This window comes from Oncorhynchus clarkii, chromosome 25, assembly GCF_045791955.1.
Source record: "Oncorhynchus clarkii lewisi isolate Uvic-CL-2024 chromosome 25, UVic_Ocla_1.0, whole genome shotgun sequence".
Lineage (NCBI taxonomy): Eukaryota > Metazoa > Chordata > Actinopteri > Salmoniformes > Salmonidae > Oncorhynchus > Oncorhynchus clarkii.
The window spans coordinates 17,202,893-17,221,005 of NC_092171.1; the positions used below are offsets into that span (position 1 = coordinate 17,202,893).

The following is an 18,113-nucleotide window of genomic DNA, read 5'->3' on the forward strand; positions in this document are numbered from 1 at the left end:
TTGTTTGCACACATACCATTTTGCACAATGATGCTGTTGGTGTGACAAAGGTAACTGAGGTTGCAGTGCATACGCTTTCTCATCCAAAAGTTACAAATAACAACTCCTTTCAGAATATTAAGTAGCAGCCCAGTTAGCTCTTGGTCAGTATAGCCGATCCTTCTCCTTTAACTGTAAATTCCATCATTTTAATTCCATTTTCCATTGATAAGATAACTCCTAACTTTTGCCACACATGGAGCGAGGCTCCAGCAGTCAAACAGTCTGGCCGTGTGGAGAAGTGCCACTATATTGAGGAGCAACTTACCGGTTTGGTCAGGGTCAGCATGAGGGTTCAAGTTCATCCTCTGTCGGTGAGTGTAATTAAGTTCAGTGTGAGCATCTTAGCAATGCAATGTGTTCTATACCGCTGTCAACATTCTATAAGGAAAGAGCCACTTAATCAGTTATATAATAATTAACCATATTACCCCGGATACCAGACTTAGATGAGTGATATCTCAGTTCTAGAATGTTGTAATTGATGAGAATGAATCAAAACATCTATTGCCATTCAGAACTGACTTTGTTTAGACATCCAGCCTGTATTGTAGTTTCATAACCGGAGGCAAATCTTCAAAGGCACAGTATTTATTTATTCAGAGTGATACATGCGTTCATACAGTCTAGATTTATAGGATCCTTCCCACTATATGTCAAATTATAAAATCCCAAGTTATCAATTAAAGGTTTATGGAAAACCTGCACTGCAATTACAGTTTATTAAATATTTTACAGCTGTAATGTCATTAATCAAATCAAACTATTTATATATCACATTTCTTACAACGAGGCAACAGTTGGATCGCGCACCAACCCCAACTGGCACACCATGAGGAGGGAAGTTGACAGCCAGCAATTATGGAACAGTGGTTAGGCCAAGTGCGTTGCTACATCGCTGCTACAAAGGGTTCTCAGATCAATCATTGGATGGGGTACTGTCTCTAAAGTGGGGCAGATAATGAAGAGGAGGGCATCAAGATATTCAAAATGACTATAGGGATGGATGTGCAGGAGTCAGGGCTTTGGTCGGGGGCTCTTGGGCGCCTACTGGTGTACCACAGCAGTGGTGTAGATCAAGTGTCCCTATGGTGAAAGGGACCTTACCATTGAAGAGGCAGTGAAGTCTGAGGATTTTTAAATCAAGGAGGGAAGACCTCCCTCACTGGCACCAGGTCAAAGGTCAGCTCCACATCACAGGAAGGAACACCTGCTTCTTCGTTGTGTGGACCACCAAAGCCTCCATCACCATCCAGCACGACGACCTCACTCACATTGTACCTGTTTTCAGAGAAGCCAAAAGGTCCAGAAATATTCCATATAGTTCACACACACACACACACCTCCCAGAATAGGTTATATTACATACAAGTTTTGCTCAAAGCAGACAACTAAAGTAATGTAGTTAACGTTATTATGGGCACAGTGGGAATTTATTACTGTGATGTTGAAATTATTTCTTATCCCGTGTCTTACTTGCTGAAGGCCCCAGTCATCCCTGCCCATACTTGATATTGTTGAAAAACAAGTGAACAGTGAATAAAGATCATACACAAACAATAGGCTCCTAGAATAGGCTATATTACATTTAAGTTTTGCTCAAAGCAGCCAACTAAAGTAATGAGGTTAACATAAGTTCAATCACAAAGGCTGGTCTGAGTGCATCTCCTCACAGTTTCATTCAGAAGTACGACACAATTCACATTGCATTTTATCATGGGCTCAGTGGGAATTTATATTTGTGATGTTAAAATTATGAGTGAGAGTCAGAGAGCACATCACTTCCAGCAGATCTCCTTGCTGAGAGTGGTGTTGATCATGCACTGCTTGTCGTGGGGTGTGCCTGATGTTCTACATGTCACACCTCATGTCTAAAACATGGGGAAAAGGGGACATAAAGTTCAAATGTTGATGCATCTACAAATGCAATGTTTTACACAATATTGTATTATATTTGATGTATTACTGACCTGTACGTCCACAGGCTTGATGTGCTGTACAAATGGATACTCCTGCTCGGATCAGACTGGTACAGGATGTGGATGCCCCAGATGGTCTGAGAGATGCACTCCTGTTGGACTGGAAAACAGAGACATTTGGTCATTGGTAGGTCTTTTTCAATGCTGTATCACCATCTTTATCTGGACAGAAAATGCATTGGACAATGTGACAAGCAGTCCCTCAACAACCAATCCTCATGCCTCATTGTTTTTTCTTGTTTCCCAATCAACCATCTGGATCTTCCTCTTCGGCCATGGTGGATGAGCTACCTTTTCTGGTAAATACAGGGCCATTTCTCTTTCCCACCGGAAAATGGCAGCTACAGACCTGAGTGTTGTCACTGGGTTTCCGGTCTGCCCATCTGAAAGATTTAAAAAAAAAACTTGCTAGCTAAGTTGATTACTAAAATGGTAACATCTATATTAAAATACCATAACCCACAGACTTGACTATAGTAACAGTAAAATAGACTGGGCTTTTCTGCACATCAAAAATCCTACTATGTGGATGATACATTTCTGCTGGGATAGAGGAATTATCTGGAATGTTCAACTAGATGATCAGGACAGTGAAGGTTACTATTTGCCCGAAGAGGTGAAGTATTGCAATGAGCTATTATACTGTACTTTTGATTATAATGCTCAAGAGGAAAATTAAAACCCTCAGCCGTGAGGTCACTGAGGAGGACCAACAGTGATAAGGGACCGACATGCATGGATGGAATGTAAGGAATTTGGGCACTGGCCAGCAGACCAGGATTTGTACTAGCCCAGGTAACATGCAGGTCCTAAATCTGTGGCATGTTTGAAAAGGCTAAATGTCACTGCTGTGTCAGGCTAGTTTGGCACATTTCCTACTACTGAATCAGGTTAGTTTGGCACATTATTTACTAGCCCAGTCTGAAAAGTACTAGCCTCGGGCTAGCTTAATTCACATCTCTGCTGGTGACTTTACAGGTAATTTGATTAGTTATGTACAACAGATGTACTCGTGGAACAAAACCATGTGTTTTCTATGGGCAAACATTGCGACAACAAGTCCTTTGTGAGCCAGTTAACGTTAGCTCACCGTTCGTGTAAGTTAGTCACTTTTCCACGCGGTGATGTACTTGGCAATGTTAGTCAATCAGGGCATGGATATTTATCTAAAGTTTAGCTCGCTAGTTAAACGTTAGCTCATCGTTCGTGTAGTCAGACGATAATCGCCAACGTTAAATTATCTTCCCTTGACCCCTACCGAAAAATGAATGGTGAAAAAACGATTGGAACCATTTCCGTGGTTTACGGGTATTATGACTCAAACTGTGGTATTCCTGCTTTGATGACTTATGACCAACAAGCTACATGCGCCATGTTCCACTCTCCTGAAAAGCAAGAGCAGCAGCATCAATTATCACATTTCTCGATCTCTCTCAACTGCAGCAGTCATGTTCGGATCTGTACCGCCCTACAGACAAGTCAGTTAAAATTACACATACCCGAGACTCGTGAAAATCAGATTCGACCCAGACCCGTGACATTATTTATAATTCTGTATTCGGACCTGACTCGGGTATTTGGGGATCGTTGAAGCCATCAACCACCTATTGTGTTCACATCTTGGGTCATATGAATAAGACCGGTCGCCATTATGAAAGCCATCGATTACCATAGGACTATTGTGAATAAAATATTTCAAGAACAATATTTAATCAATCTCTTCTTTTCTTTAAAAGTATTCTACTCTTCCCTTGACACAACTCGAAATGGGAGTGGCATCGTGAATGTCTTTGGTCCCCTCGGTGGAAAATCTGTCTCCCTCCAGCAGGTGGCGTTGTTTCGCCAACCAAGCAATTCGTTTTTGTATGGAGGTCATGAGTGTCGAATTTGGTCAACAAATAAACTATTCATTTTTGCTACGTGAGGTTTATTTGATCGAACATAAGTTTCGTAATGCTAAAGTTGTTAGGAGTGTACCTGTATAAGTAGGACACGTGACATCCCGGCAACTTTGAGAAAAAACACTATATCGAAGTTGTCTCGAGATGGCTATGCATATTCATGAAATGAGGCTAGTAGCATACAGGCGGTTGACGTCAACAACCCTCATCGAGTATTCAATTATGTACAATAATGAGATATATCCACCAATCCAAATAAAGGTTCAGCGGGATCTAGACAGCCCGCTGTGCCGCTTTGTGGACAACGATTCCCATTGTTATGGCGGAGAGACATATAACTTGTCATTATATCAATAATATTCGGTGTGGTCAAGATGGGAGTAGAATTTCACTTCCTGTATGTAACAGGGGTGTATTCACAACATAATCAAACGGAACGAAATGGGCAGCGACCTAATTGAATTTGTCCAATAGAAACTCGTTTTCTTTGCAAAATGTTTTCCGTTTTGAGTAAATGGTTTCCGTTGCAAAACGTTTTGGACTAATGATTACACCCCTGGTACCCGACAGAAACACACCTGTGAAATGGAAATATTTTTGATAGTTTGTATAGAATAATCGACGACAGACACAGAATTTACAGGTGACACATTTTTGTTAATTCTAAGTGTTGTTTTTGAAGAAATATGGACCTATAGAGTTACAGAAGAGATAGATATTGGATTATTAATTTGCTGTTCTTGACGTAATTCTTAGGCTACCTTTGAAATCAGGAAGAGAGAGAGACTGCCGCTGACAAAAGTCCTAAATTTGTCTATAAATGATTGTGTGTGTGTGTGGAAATGTTATCTTATTTTATTTAGATCATGTTACGACTACTTAAAGAAACTATTTTCATTTTAATAATTTATATTTAATCACAAGGCATTCCATGCTATATGTTACGTATTTTAAATTGCTTATATCACTCTGTTTTCAGATCATCCGCTGGATTGTATTTGTGATTAATAGTTTTCCTGGAATGTCTTGTAGAATGACCTCTCTCCAAATTGGATTGTTATTGGGCGCTTCGGTGTGTTGTATTATTTTCCTGGGGCACGCGGAGGCTCAGGCATTCGGGGAACAATGTTTGGACAAGTTCAAGAAGGGCAGAGACGATTTCGTTCTCGACACCAATGAGTCGGTCAAAGACGGTGCGACTTTCATCTCTTCAGTGAAAGTTGAGCGCTCCAATGACTGTATACGCTCCTGCTGCAAAGACCCCAGATGTAATGTCGCTTTCATGGAGGTTTCAGATGAGGGCATGATCAAGTCATGCTTTCTCTTTGACTGTCTATACAAGCAGAGCTACGTCTGCCGATTTGTCAGGAAGAAGGGATTCCAGAACTACATCATAGACTCTGTGTATGCAAGTGATCTGGCAACAAATGGGTTCCCAGGTAAGATGGGTATCACTCTCACCCATCACAACATAGACACTCGTCAAATTAACTAATTGAGTCTACTCATATATTTAAGGTTGGGCATGTCCATAATGAACTTCATGTTGACATTGAACTACCTACTAAAGTAACCTGAACATGCAGACCATTTGGCTACTGTATATTATTATGGGCAGAGAAAGCAACCCAATGGGCTTTTGACTCAAACCACAAAGACAGTCCCAACAGCCAAGCCTCTTATCTCCAGAGGAGATGAAACCACCGGCTTAGAGAAGAGCATTACCCAGCATGTCCACACATGCCATGGCTCATTATATGGCCCGTTGTCATAGGTTTCTGTTTTTTTGCTGCTGAGAAAGCTTTTTACAGGGGAGATTGGTATTGTGCTGTGAGTCAAGTAATGGATTGCACTCAGACTTGACTCCGAGTGAATATTGTATGTCAACAGGATGTAGTTGTTAATTGTGCATGAGCACCACCAAACTGATGGATTTGCTTATGTTGTGTTGACACTCAAAACCATTCAAATGCCATTAAAGTTCAGCCTAGTCAAACTTAAACCAGCCATGATGTGTTTACTCTTTGCACAACAGTTTCTGACATAACAGATTGTCTTAAAGCTGCATGTATTTTCAGTATAACTATGTTGCATTGAATATGTGATGAAGGCTGTATTCAACTTTCAGATGAAGAGGACCACCCTCCAGTGGCCAATGGAGGTCCGGACAGAGTGGCCCAGCCCCAGGAAAGTTTGACTCTGAATGGCATTGAGAGCAAAGATGACCACGAGATTGTCACGTACCAGTGGCACCTAGTGTCAGGCAACTCCTCCGCTGTCATAGAGGTGAGTGATCAGTCATTATTGGGGTGTTTATCTGATCATAGATTTCTCTCTGACTGTAAGAGTACATGAGATGGACAGGTCACTCTCAGAACACCAGAGGATCACAATTAACTCCATTTCCAAAGTTCTGCCATACTAGACAACAAATTTAAACATTTTCTTTCCTCGTCTCCTAGAAAACTAAATTCAATGACCAAGTGATCGTGTCCAAACTGACGTCTGGGGTGTACAAGTTCCAGCTGACCGTCACAGACTCCAGCGGGCAGTCTGACCAAACCCAGATCACCATCCTGGTGCTCACCCCTGAGCAGTCTGAGGGTGAGTATACTATAGTCTATGTGAAACACCTGCAGAAGTCACCTAGCTACACAGTTTAACACAGCTGTGTTGGGGGTGAAGGGAAATTCATGCTGTATATTGAATTTCAATTTACTTCTACACAGTAAGTTGCCTGTGTAGGAAATCAAACTAAAGTGAGAATGATTTCTCATAGCAGAGAAACGGTTGTTTCTTATGTGGTGAGACATTCCTCTTTTATGTTATATGTGGGACTGCATGTTAGTGTCAGCATGACATGAAAACCACGTAGATCCCTGTATAAGTTAACTAGAAGTTTCCCTTATGCAAAATCAGATGTCATCTATTTGACTGCCTGGCTGTGCTCCTCCATTCTGTCATGTCTTCTTTTATTAGTTGGTTTATGACATTATTGTTTTGATCATATCACTTCTAACAGTCAATAATCTGCTTCTGCATTTCACTCTGCTGAAGATACTCAACATTAAGGTCAAGTTTGAATGTGTGTGTGCGAGTTTTAAAGATGAATAGGTATGCAGTTTCTGAGTACTCATGTTTTGTTCCTGACTCACATTGTGTCATACCAGACATGACTCATGTCTCCTCTATTTGTTTGTCTTTAAAGTGGCCTACATCAGTGATCTGTCATGTGTTAAGAGTAGGTACACTGTGATAAACTATGTTCTTGAGGTGAGAAGGACTGATGCCCTTCTGACTTTATTTGACACTGAACACACAATGCAAGTGAATGCAATATAAGGGATTACTTTGAAATTCTATTTTTTCTTCAAATCGAGGAAACTGTCTTTGCAGTTTGCATTTTGCTGTGAAGAAGAAATACCTCATTTCAAGTATAGGTTGCATGTTAAGTTCATAAATAATTTGTATGGCTTTCAAATGCTTGTTGATTACTTTTACCGGTTGTACTGGTTTAAGTTGGGTTTATTACAACAAGACTTTATCATAATGATCACCTTTTCATGCCAACGTGACAGGAAGTATGCATATTAAAATGACAAAAATACATTTCCAGGTAAGCTCCTCTGATTTCCGTAGAACAAAATCTAGATTTACAGATTTAAAAAGGCACCATTCACAAGTAGATTTGACCCGGCTTAGACATCTATATGTGGGCTCAAGCTCTACTTACAACAGCTTAGCGTTGTTGTTTTCCTAGTACCCGTTTCCTCATTGGTTGTGAGTTTGACAGAAAAACGGATATGTCTTCCATGAATGACTGACATAACAGGATGACAACTCATTATCACACTGGCTTATACTTGGTAGATCAATAGCGTTGCCCTGCTGCTCATTATAGATTAACAGGGAATACTTAGGAATTAGACAATGGAGGGGTTGTCTCTGCACTACCCAGTAACGTGAGCGTGTGTATATGGAATGGATAGACACTTCCTGGAAGTTCAGGAGAAACAGGAAGTGAGGATAGCTGTGGTTGGAATGTTTTCACATCACTTCCCCCCTTTTTATAACCCGTCTGTCTGGTTTGAGCTTGGGTTTCACAAACACAAGCAAACTCTTTTATTGTCTTGATAAAGGCAGACTCTTGATACTCAAACACTTTGATGTTATTTCTAATGAGTCAGTTATACATTTTTGGAGCATGTTGATCTCGTTCACAGTCTTAGCAGACTGAGCAGAGACTATTAACCATTCATTGATTCAGTTACCCATTAACAAGTCTCTACTCGGAATGGTGTGAGGAATGTTCCTCTGAGGAAAAGACCAAGGTATAGCAGTGATCCCTGACGTGAGCCACCACAATACATTTCTACCGAAATGGCTGCCTGCCTCAATGCTGGACGAATCACAATTAGAAATGCTAGAATAATCATAATTAAAGCTACTCTCCCCTCTCAGCAAAACGATATGTATACTGTGAATCGTTCTCTACCTATAATGTTATTCTTAATGCATCAATTCACTTTCATATTGTAATGATGGAATGGCAGTGCAATGTAATGTAATGACTCATACAAAATAGTTTTTTAAGTTAACAGGTTGGTTCTAAAGCATCAACCAGCTTGTCGTGAGATGTATTGCTTGGCATTGCACAAGAGGAACCACTTCCTCTGTCTGTGTTATATCAGTCATGTCTGCTTTCTTCCAAGATGCATCCAAATGTATCTCCAGTGGTTGAAGTAGGGCTAATTTGAAGGAAAATTACCTACACCCTCCCCTCCCCCAATCACCTCTCTCTGATGCTTTAGTTGGGGTGGCAGGTAGCCTATTGATTAGAGTGTTGGGCCAGTAACCGAAAGGTTGCTGGATTGAATCCCTGAGCTGACAAGGTAAAAAATATGTTGTTCTGCCCCTGAGCAAGGCAGTTAACCCACTGTTCCCCGGGCGCCGAAGACATGGATGTCGATTAAGGCAGCCCCCCCGCACCTCTCTGATTCAGAGGGGTTGGGTTAAATGCGGAAAACGCATTTCAGTTGAAGGCATTCAGTTGTACAACTGACTAGGTATCTCCCTTTCCCTTTATCCTCCAGATCACTGCCTGGTCCCCAAGAAGGTGGGTCCCTGTCGTGGGTCCTTCCCCCGCTGGCACTACAATGCAGCCTCAGAAAAGTGTGAGGAGTTCCTGTTTGGGGGCTGCAGAGAGAACCTCAACAACTACCTGTCCCTCCAGGAGTGTACCAATGCCTGTGATGGTGTTTCAGGTACTGTACAGATCCCTCTTGCCTCTCTAAGAACAGTTGGTTGATTGGTTAATTGATTGGCATTTCCTTTCATGTAGTTATGTCCAGCGTTGGCAGTGGCAGAAGTGGGCCACTTCCAGCCCCTAGAGGTAAGACTAACCCGCATTTCATTGAATGTCTTCAGCTGTAGACCTTTTGGCTATGCATCCCACACTCATTGATACATGCTGACAGATATACAGTGCCTAGTTAGTCTACAGACCTCTAACCTTCAAATTTAGCTGCCTTAAAATAATAATAAATGCTATTTTCATACAGATCGACACAACGTACTCCACATTTTCAAAGTTATAGTAAAACGTTTAATAAAATGTTAATTAAAAAAAGTCTCGATTGCGTATATCTTCACACCCCAGAGTTAATTATTGGTCTAAGCACCTTTGGCAGCCATTACAGCTATAAATAATTTGGAATAATATTCTACGAACTTTGCAAAGGTCTTAGGGCAACATATGTCCATTGTTTCAAGCTCAGTAAAGTTGGTTGGGGATCATTGATGGACAGCAATATTCAAACCATGTCTCTACTTTTAAAGTACATTTAAGTCAGGAATGAGACTAGACCACTCATGAACACTCAACACCTTTTGGAAAGCCATTCTGGTGTCTTTGGCATAAAAATGTGTGTAATTATCTCGCTGAAAATAAAACTGAGGTAGGTTTTCCTTTGACTTTTTACCTGGGCTTTGCTCCTTTCATATTTCTTTTGATCCTGAAAAAACACCAAGTTCTTGCCAATGACAAGCATACCAATAACATGATGCTGCCAATATAATACTTGAAAATACAGAGGATTTCAGTCTGTTGAATTGGATTTGACCCAAATATGTAGTTTTTAACTTATGCCAAAAAATGTATTGTCTTTTGCCATGTTGTCTTGCAGTGTTACTTAACGGCCTTGTTTCTAACAGAATGTATGATTTGGAGTGTTTTTTTAACACCGGCTTCCTTTTCACTTTATCATACAGGCCTGTAATGTGGAATGCATGCAATGTTGCTGATCCCTTTGTGTTTTCAAGTATTGTGGTTACAGTATCATGTTATGGGTATGCTTGTCACCAGCAGGGACTGGGGAGTTTGTTAGAATCCAAATAAATATAAAAGGCTCAAAGTTCAGGTAAAAAGTTAGAGGAAAACAGGTCCCTGAGTTTCAGTTTTCTGCGGGATAATTACACAAATTGTAATGCCAAAGACGCACCAGAATGGATTTCCAACCGGTGTTGAGTGTTCCTGATTGGTCCAGTCTGTCCCAACTGAAATTTGTTTAAAAAATCTTAGACACAGTTTGAATATTGCTATCCATCAATGATTCCCATCCATATTTACTGAGCATGAGCAATTTTGACAAAAACAATGGATATATGTTGCCGTAAGAGTTCTGTACAATCTTATTCAAAATTATTTACAGCTGTAATGGCTGCCAAAGGTGCTTCCACCAAGTATTAACTCTGGGGTGTGAAGACATACACAATCAAGACATCATCATTTAGTTTTTTTTTTTTCATAATTCATTTTTTTTTTAATTGTGTGGATCAATGGGAATGTTTTGGGGGGGATTTTCATATAGATCTGTTTTACCGTTTAGAAATGAAAGCACTTTGTGTATCTAGTCCCCCCTCCTTGTGAAGAAGTCATAAGTATTTGGACAAATTTGCTTATAGTCTATCAAAGTAGTCAAGTTTAGTATTTGGTACCATATCCCACTCAATGACTACATGAAGCTTGTGATTCTACAAACGTGTTGGATGCTTTCACAGATTATGGGTTATGTTTTGCCCAGTAGTAACTGAAGGATGATGACTGGAGTCATTTTCTTTCCAAGTGAGTAGATTAGATGTTTTTGACCACTTCTAAAGGAATCCTGATAATGCCATGATTAAGAAAATGAATGAAGATTGATGAGTGAGATGCCGTTACGAGGCTACAACAAAACATGCTAATCTCTCACCATTACCAATAACAGGGGAGGTTACATCTTTTTTTTTGGGGGGGGGGGGGGTCAGAAACATCTTATATTATTACTTACAATAAAAAATACATTATTCACCATTCAGTTCCTATTGGGCAAAACATAATTGAAAACACAACCAAACACACCGCAAATGCAATCAACAAGTTTGTAAAGTCACAAGCTTAATGTAGTCATTGCATGCACTTTGATATTGATACTAAAAATGTGATATTTGATATATAATTTGATATTTGATACTAAAAATGACATCTTCAAATGGGGGGACTAGATACATGAAGTGCATTCATTTCTAAATGGCAAAACAGACATGTATGAAAATACCCTTGAATAAAAGGTGACATTATGTACTGTCGCCTGATATGAAACATTCTGTCAAATCTAAAATGCTGGAGTATAGACACACAATTAACATGTTTAGCTTTACTGTCCAAATACATATGGAGGGGAATGTACCTGTTCATTGAGACTTATAGGATGCATGGGTTAGCTGTGCACTGCATCATGTTTCTCTGTATTGAGTAAAGGTTACTCTCAACCTACCTGTTCTGTTCAACTGTGTTGTGTTTAGAGGTGTGTGGGATCCCCTGTAGGTCAGGCCAGTTCACCTGTGCCAACAGCTGCTGCCTTGACCAAGGCCTGGAGTGTGACAAGGAGCAGCAGTGCAGCGACGGCTCAGACGAAGAGAACTGCGAGTACTGTGAGTGCAGGCTATGGCTATGCAAACCAACCCTAATTTACATACAAGACTTCACTGGCCTTAACTTATCACTGATCTTACATTACCACTGACCTTACATTACCACTGACCTTACATTACCACTGACCTTACATTACCACTGACCTTGCAATACCACTGACCTTGCATTACCACTGACCTTGCATTACCACTGACCTTGCATTACCACTGACCTTGCATTACCACTGACCTTGCATTACCACTGACCTTGCATTACCACTGACCTTGCATTACCACTGACCTTACATTACCACTGACATCATTGTTTGTTGACATGTGAAGTTGCTAAACTCTTGTTTTATTCCTTTCACCAGTGAACGACAAGTTCCGGATTCTACTGCAAATTCCTGTGGATGAACAGAAAGGTTATTTGAGTTTTACTGTTTTGAGACAGTAATAGGATCAATCTAGGATATTGTTTTTGAGTTAACTGGTCACCTTTTGTGCTTCTTACAAACACTGATTTGTCTCACAAACACTGATTGATCTCACACACATTCTTTCAACCATAGTTCGCTGCACAGTTCACCCCAAAACGGGACACTGTCGTGACAGTTTTACCAAGTGGTACTACAACCCTCTCTACGAGAAGTGTTTCCGTTTCAACTATGGCGGCTGCGACGGGAATGACAACAGATTTGACACTGAAGATACTTGTATGACGACCTGCAAACTGGTAACAGGTGGGTTTGTGTCCTGTAGCCATTACAACACTTTCAACTGATTTTTAAAATGGTTGTACTGTTATATTACCCTTTGAGACCATAATGATGAGAACTGAAGGGAATGTTTGAGATCCATGCTCCCATGTCAGCACCCCTACATTGTGTACAGTTGAAGTCGGATGTTTACATACACCTTAGCCAAATACATTTAAACTAATATTTTTACAATTCCTGACATTTAATTCTAGTAAAAATTCCCTGTCTTAGGTCAGTTAGGATCACCACTTTGTTTTAATAATGTGAAATGTCAGAATAATAGTAGGGGAAATTATTTCTTTCAGCTTTTATTTCTTTCATCACATTCCCAGTGGGTCAAAAGATTACATACACTCAATTAGTATTTGGTATCATTGCCTTTAAATTGTTTAACTTGTGTCAAACGTTTCGGGTAGCCTTCCACAAGCTTCCCACAATAGGTTGTGTGAATTTTGGCCCATTCCTCCTGACAGAGCTGGTGTAACTGAGTCAGGTTTGTAGGCCTCCTTGCTCGCACACCCTTTTTCAGTTCTGCCCACAAATTTTCTATAGGGTTGAACGTCAGGGCTTTGTGATGGCCACTCCAATACCTTGACTTTGTTGTCCTTAAGCCATTTTGCCACAACTTTGGAAGTGTGCTTGGGGTCATTGTCCATTTGGAAGACCCATTTGTGACCAAGCTTTAACTTCCTGACTGATGTCTTGAGATGTTGCTTCAATATATCCACATCATTTTCCTCCCTCATGATGCCATCTATTTTGTGAAGTGCACCAGTCCCTCCTGCAGCAAAGCACCCCCACAACATGATGCTGCCACCCCCGTGCATCAAGGTTAGGATGGTGTTCTTTGGCTTTTTCCTCCAAACATAACAATGGTCTTTATGGACATTTTTGCTTCATCAGACCAGAGGACATTTCTCCAAAAAGTATTATCTTTGTCCCCATGTGCAGTTGCACACCGTAGCTCTATTGTTTTCAGATGAACGTGGTACCTTCAGGCATTTGGAAATGGCTCCCAAGGATGATCCAGACTTGTAGAAAAAAGATTGTAGACCTCTGAGGTCTTGGATTTTTCCCATGATGTCAAATCAAATCAAATCAAATCAAATTTTATTTGTCACATACACATGGTTAGCAGATGCTGAGCGGCCTTTCAGGTTATGTTGATATAGGACTTGTTTTATTGTGGATATAGATAGCTTTGTACCTGTTTCCTCCGGCATCTTCACAAGGTCCTTTGCTGTTGTTCTGGGATTGATTTGCACGTTTCGCACCAAAGTACGTTCATCTCTAGGAGACAGAACGCGTCTCCTTCCTGAGTGGTATGATGGCTGCATGGTCCCATGGTTTTTATACTTGCGTACTATTGTTTGTACAGATGAACGTGGTACCTTCAGGCATTTGGAAATGGCTCCCAAGGATGATCCAGACTTGTAGAAAAAAGATTGTAGACCTCTGAGGTCTTGGATTTTTCCCATGATGTCAAGCAAAGAGTCACTGGGTTTGAAGGTAGGCCTTGAAATACATCCACAGGTACACCTCCAATTGACTCAAATTATGTCAATTAGCCTATCGGAAGCTTCTAACGCCATGACATAATTTTCTGTAATTTTCCAAGCTGTTTAACAGCACAGTCAACTTAGTGTATGTTAACTTCTGACCCACAGGAATTGTGATATAGTGAATTATAAGTGAAATACTCTCTGTAAACAATTGTTGGGAAAATGACTTGTGTCATGCACAAAGTAGATGTCCTAACCAACTTGAAAAACCTACAGTTTGTTAACAAGAAATTTGTGGAGTGGTTGAAAAACGAGTTTTAATGACTCCAACCTAAGTGTATGTAAACTTCCGACTTCAACTGTATATCAAGAATACTGTAGCAGTGTATACTAACTCGTATTGTCTGTTATCCTTACTATGTGTTCAGAAAAGGACATCTTTGAGAGAAAGGAGTCCTTTGAATACCAGGACACTGAAGGCCATACAGGTAATTATTTCTTTATTCAGCATTTCTTCTGTAGTTACCTCATGAAGATGGGGCCTTTGTCCCTTAGAATGAATTGTGCTCCTTTACAATCACTCAAGTCCATGGAAAAGACACCCTGACAATACTCCTTTTTAAATCCAATTCTTCCACCCCATCAATTTTAAGGGACCTGGGGGTCAAAGCTGGTCACAAATATCTTGAGGTGATGATGGAGCTGTCTGCTTCCCTGCCCATTCTCTTCACTTAATTCAGACACCATGAATGTTCCACATGATTGATCGTGTCTGTTGTCTAGCTTTTGCTGCCCTGCACATGCAGGCTTCTTTTTATATAGTTATTGACTTACTGGTGTGTGTGTGTGTCTTCATGCCCATCCTCTCTCAGGCAGCATAGCAATAGCCGCACTGCTTGGCCTGGCCATCATCATACTGCTGGTTGTTCTATGTTACTGCTTCATGAAGGGCAGGAAGAAGCAGCCTCAGCGCCAGCGGGTACCCATCAACGGCACCCAGGTCCACACCAAGGAGGACACAGAGCGCCTTGTCTACAACAGCACCACCAAGCCCATCTGACCTCTAACCTTTGACCCCACAGGCCAGCCATTAGTGTTACCTTGCAAAGGTATTCAGACCCCTTTTGATTTCTTCATTTATTGTTATTTTTTTAATTCTTCAAGCTCTGTCAAGTGTTGCCATTTAGTATTTCAAGCCGATTTAAGTAAAAATTGGAACATTCACTGTCTTCTTGGTAAGCAATTCCAGTGTAGATTTGGCCTTGTTTTGTAGGTTATTGTCCTGCTGAAAGGTGAATTGCTCTCTTAGTCTCTGGTGTAAAGCAGACTGAAGCAGGTTTTGCTCAGGATTTTGCCTGTGCTTAGCTGTATCCCGCTTATTTTTATCCTGAAAAACATGCCAGTATTTTCTGATGACAAGTATGCCCATGCAGCACCACCATGCTTGAAAATAAGGATGCAGTTAGTTACTTAGTGATATGTTTTGTTGGATTTGCCAAAACATATGGCTTTACATTTAGGCCAAAAAGTGTGTTCCTTTGCCATGTTTTTTTTTTCATTATTACTTTAGTGCCTTGTTGCATACAATATACATTACAAGAGTATATTTTAGAGTATATTTTATTTGCTATATTGATGTTATTTTCACTGTCATTTACGATGTTGTTGAACCATCCTCGGTTCTCTCCCATCACAGCCATTGAACTATTTAGCTGTTTTAAAATCACCTGTCCTGCAGCTCAGTTCAGAAAGATGACTATCTTTGAGTTGTCTGGGTAGTTTAATACATAATTCCCAGCATAATTATTAACTAGACAATGCTTAAAGATATATTCAATGTCTGATTTGTTATTGTTACCCATCTACTAATCACTGCACTTTGTTATGAGGTTTTCGAAAAGCTCCCTGGTCTTTGTAGTTTAATCTGTGCTTACAGATGTTGTGTGTATGGGGGACAGAGTAAGGGTTAGCCATAAAAAATCCTGTCAACCCCTATAACATGGACAGAGTCCATGTAACTTATTGTGATTGGTTAAGCCTCATTTTTCTCCTGAACTAGTTTAGGCTTTCCTAAACAAAGGGGCTGAATACTTATGCAATGACTATTTTAGTTATTGCATTATACAAAAAAATGCTTTTTTCTTCCACTTTGATATTAGAGTATTTTGTATATATTGTTGACAATTTTTTTTTTTTAATTAAATGTTTGAATCCCATTGTAACACAAAATGTGAAGAAATCCAAGGGGTCTGAATACTTTTGCAAGGCACTGTATGTGAACCTCGGAGGGTTTTTGTGTCGGAGTATAGTCTGTTTTATTTTCCACAAATACAGGCCTCTCTATTTGATTAGAGTTTTTCCTTGTTGATGTTGTAATGTAGACCTATGAGATTTTATTGCCGCTTGACACCACTCCGGAAAGATAAAGTTGCAGAAATTCTTCAAAATGTGACACTTGTGTTTTGCCTTTTTTTTTTTTTTTTTTTTTTTTCTTCTTGCATTAGCCTTTCATAATTCAGATGGTTGGTCACTAATTCTGCACTCAGGGTATAATGGTTCAATTATTAAATCAACCAATCTAACTATTATTCATGTAAATTGTTGACATAATAATACCTGCCGCTATTGTTTACTAAATCTGGATTTGTTATTCTTCTTATTCTATTTTATTGTATTTTAGGCTTTTTTTGTTTGTGTTGCTGGACATATTGTACATGGTTAACACCTTTGTCTTAACTGTTAAAGTTAGAGCAAGTTATTTTATTTTTGCAGTTTATTTTCGGATGATGAAAACAGGTATTTCTGAAGGAAACAGAAGAGGGGAAACTAAAGCCAGTTTGTGCCTCATAATGGTAGTAACATGAAAAAAATATACTCCTTTCAACATTTTCAATTTTTTTTGGTTAACACCTTTTTTATATATAGTTTTATCTATTTTACCATTAGGTCTCAAATCCTAAATAAAATTATACTAAGGTTACCAGTATGTGTTTGTTCTGAAGATGAGGCATGCTAGTCTGAATTTGTTGCTTTTTCAGCACATTGTGATTAGTAACTGTACTTCGTTGAACCCTTTTACTGTAATTTCACATTCCATCATCTGAGGTTAAATGGGAAGTGCCCTTTTGTCCATAATAATCTAATTTTATAGGGCATGCTATACCCACACTGTATCTGCGAGCTGTTGGCAAGAGTGCACGAGCCAATTGTGAGAAAAACAGTAGAGTTAAATGCGATGGAAACCCATTTAACTTGTATTTTTTATTTGTGACATGGGAATTTAACCGCAAAAGGTACTTTTATGTGCATGACATCATCACTCACAGCCTTTTATCCGCAACAAATATATTTGATTGGTATTTAGCTCTGTGCATATAGTTTTTATGCAGATTTTTTTTATTTTCGCATGAAAGTCTTTCACCAATTGGATGGAAACTTCCGAGGTCGAAATAACTGTTCAGGTGGGATGGGACTTTTGGCCCACATCATGTCACAATGTGATGTGATTATAATAGACCAATGACTGTTCATCTGGGTAAGGAGGTAGGTTATAGACCACCATCCTATCAGCCAATCAGTGTGTATGTAAATATCTTCAAATTTGTTTCGTAAAGCCCACACAATCAGACGGAGCATTTCAAGGGCCAAAGGAGGTGCAGGGAATTAAATGCTAAAAAATATTTTGATTAAATAATCACAGTGATTTATTAGACATACAGTGATGATTTAAAAAATCAAATTAAAGACTGCATGAGGGCTTTAACATACAATAAATGTAATCATGAAATTAATACTGTTTCGCCACACTCGCACATTTGGTAAATGTTTGTAATGACCTTTAATAACCCGGAAAACATTCCTGAATCAGAAACAGTTTAATTCGTTTTGTGTCATAAACGGTAATATATGATGGGCTCTTACCTATTTACCCAACCATTACCAGCAGATGTAAACATTGACTTTAATGCACAGCCCCCCCTG

At 39.7% G+C, this 18,113-nt stretch overlaps 1 protein-coding gene and 1 long non-coding RNA gene across 2 annotated transcripts; one reads left to right on the forward strand and one right to left on the reverse strand.

The window, feature by feature from the left end:
* Window positions 1–2,189: 2,189 nt before the first annotated feature.
* On the reverse strand, window positions 2,190–3,596 carry LOC139383806 (uncharacterized). The gene is made up of 2 exons (XR_011628798.1): window positions 3,518–3,596; window positions 2,190–2,401 (listed from the first exon to the last, which is right to left on the reverse strand). It is a non-coding gene; the product is annotated as an uncharacterized lncRNA (long non-coding RNA).
* An 824-nt stretch (window positions 3,597–4,420) lies between these two features.
* On the forward strand, window positions 4,421–17,112 carry LOC139383807 (kunitz-type protease inhibitor 1-like). Its single transcript, XM_071128375.1, has 11 exons — window positions 4,421–4,562; window positions 4,899–5,358; window positions 6,048–6,205; window positions 6,382–6,523; window positions 9,013–9,183; window positions 9,261–9,311; window positions 11,762–11,890; window positions 12,244–12,294; window positions 12,442–12,612; window positions 14,561–14,620; window positions 15,005–17,112. The coding sequence occupies exons 2-11, from the start codon at window positions 4,941–4,943 to the stop codon at window positions 15,190–15,192; spliced, it is 1,539 nt and encodes a 512-aa protein (XP_070984476.1). The 5' UTR covers window positions 4,421–4,562; window positions 4,899–4,940; the 3' UTR covers window positions 15,193–17,112.
* The last annotated feature ends 1,001 nt before the right edge of the window (window positions 17,113–18,113 follow it).

Coding starts and splice junctions, on each gene's coding strand:
- LOC139383807 (XM_071128375.1), top strand. CDS start 4,941: ATGTCTTGTAGAATGACCTCTCTCCAAATTGGATTGTTATTGGGCGCT. Junction 6,206..6,381: donor ACTCCTCCGCTGTCATAGAG/GTGAGTGATCAG, acceptor CTCGTCTCCTAG/AAAACTAAATTCAATGACCA. Junction 11,891..12,243: donor CGAAGAGAACTGCGAGTACT/GTGAGTGCAGGC, acceptor TCCTTTCACCAG/TGAACGACAAGTTCCGGATT.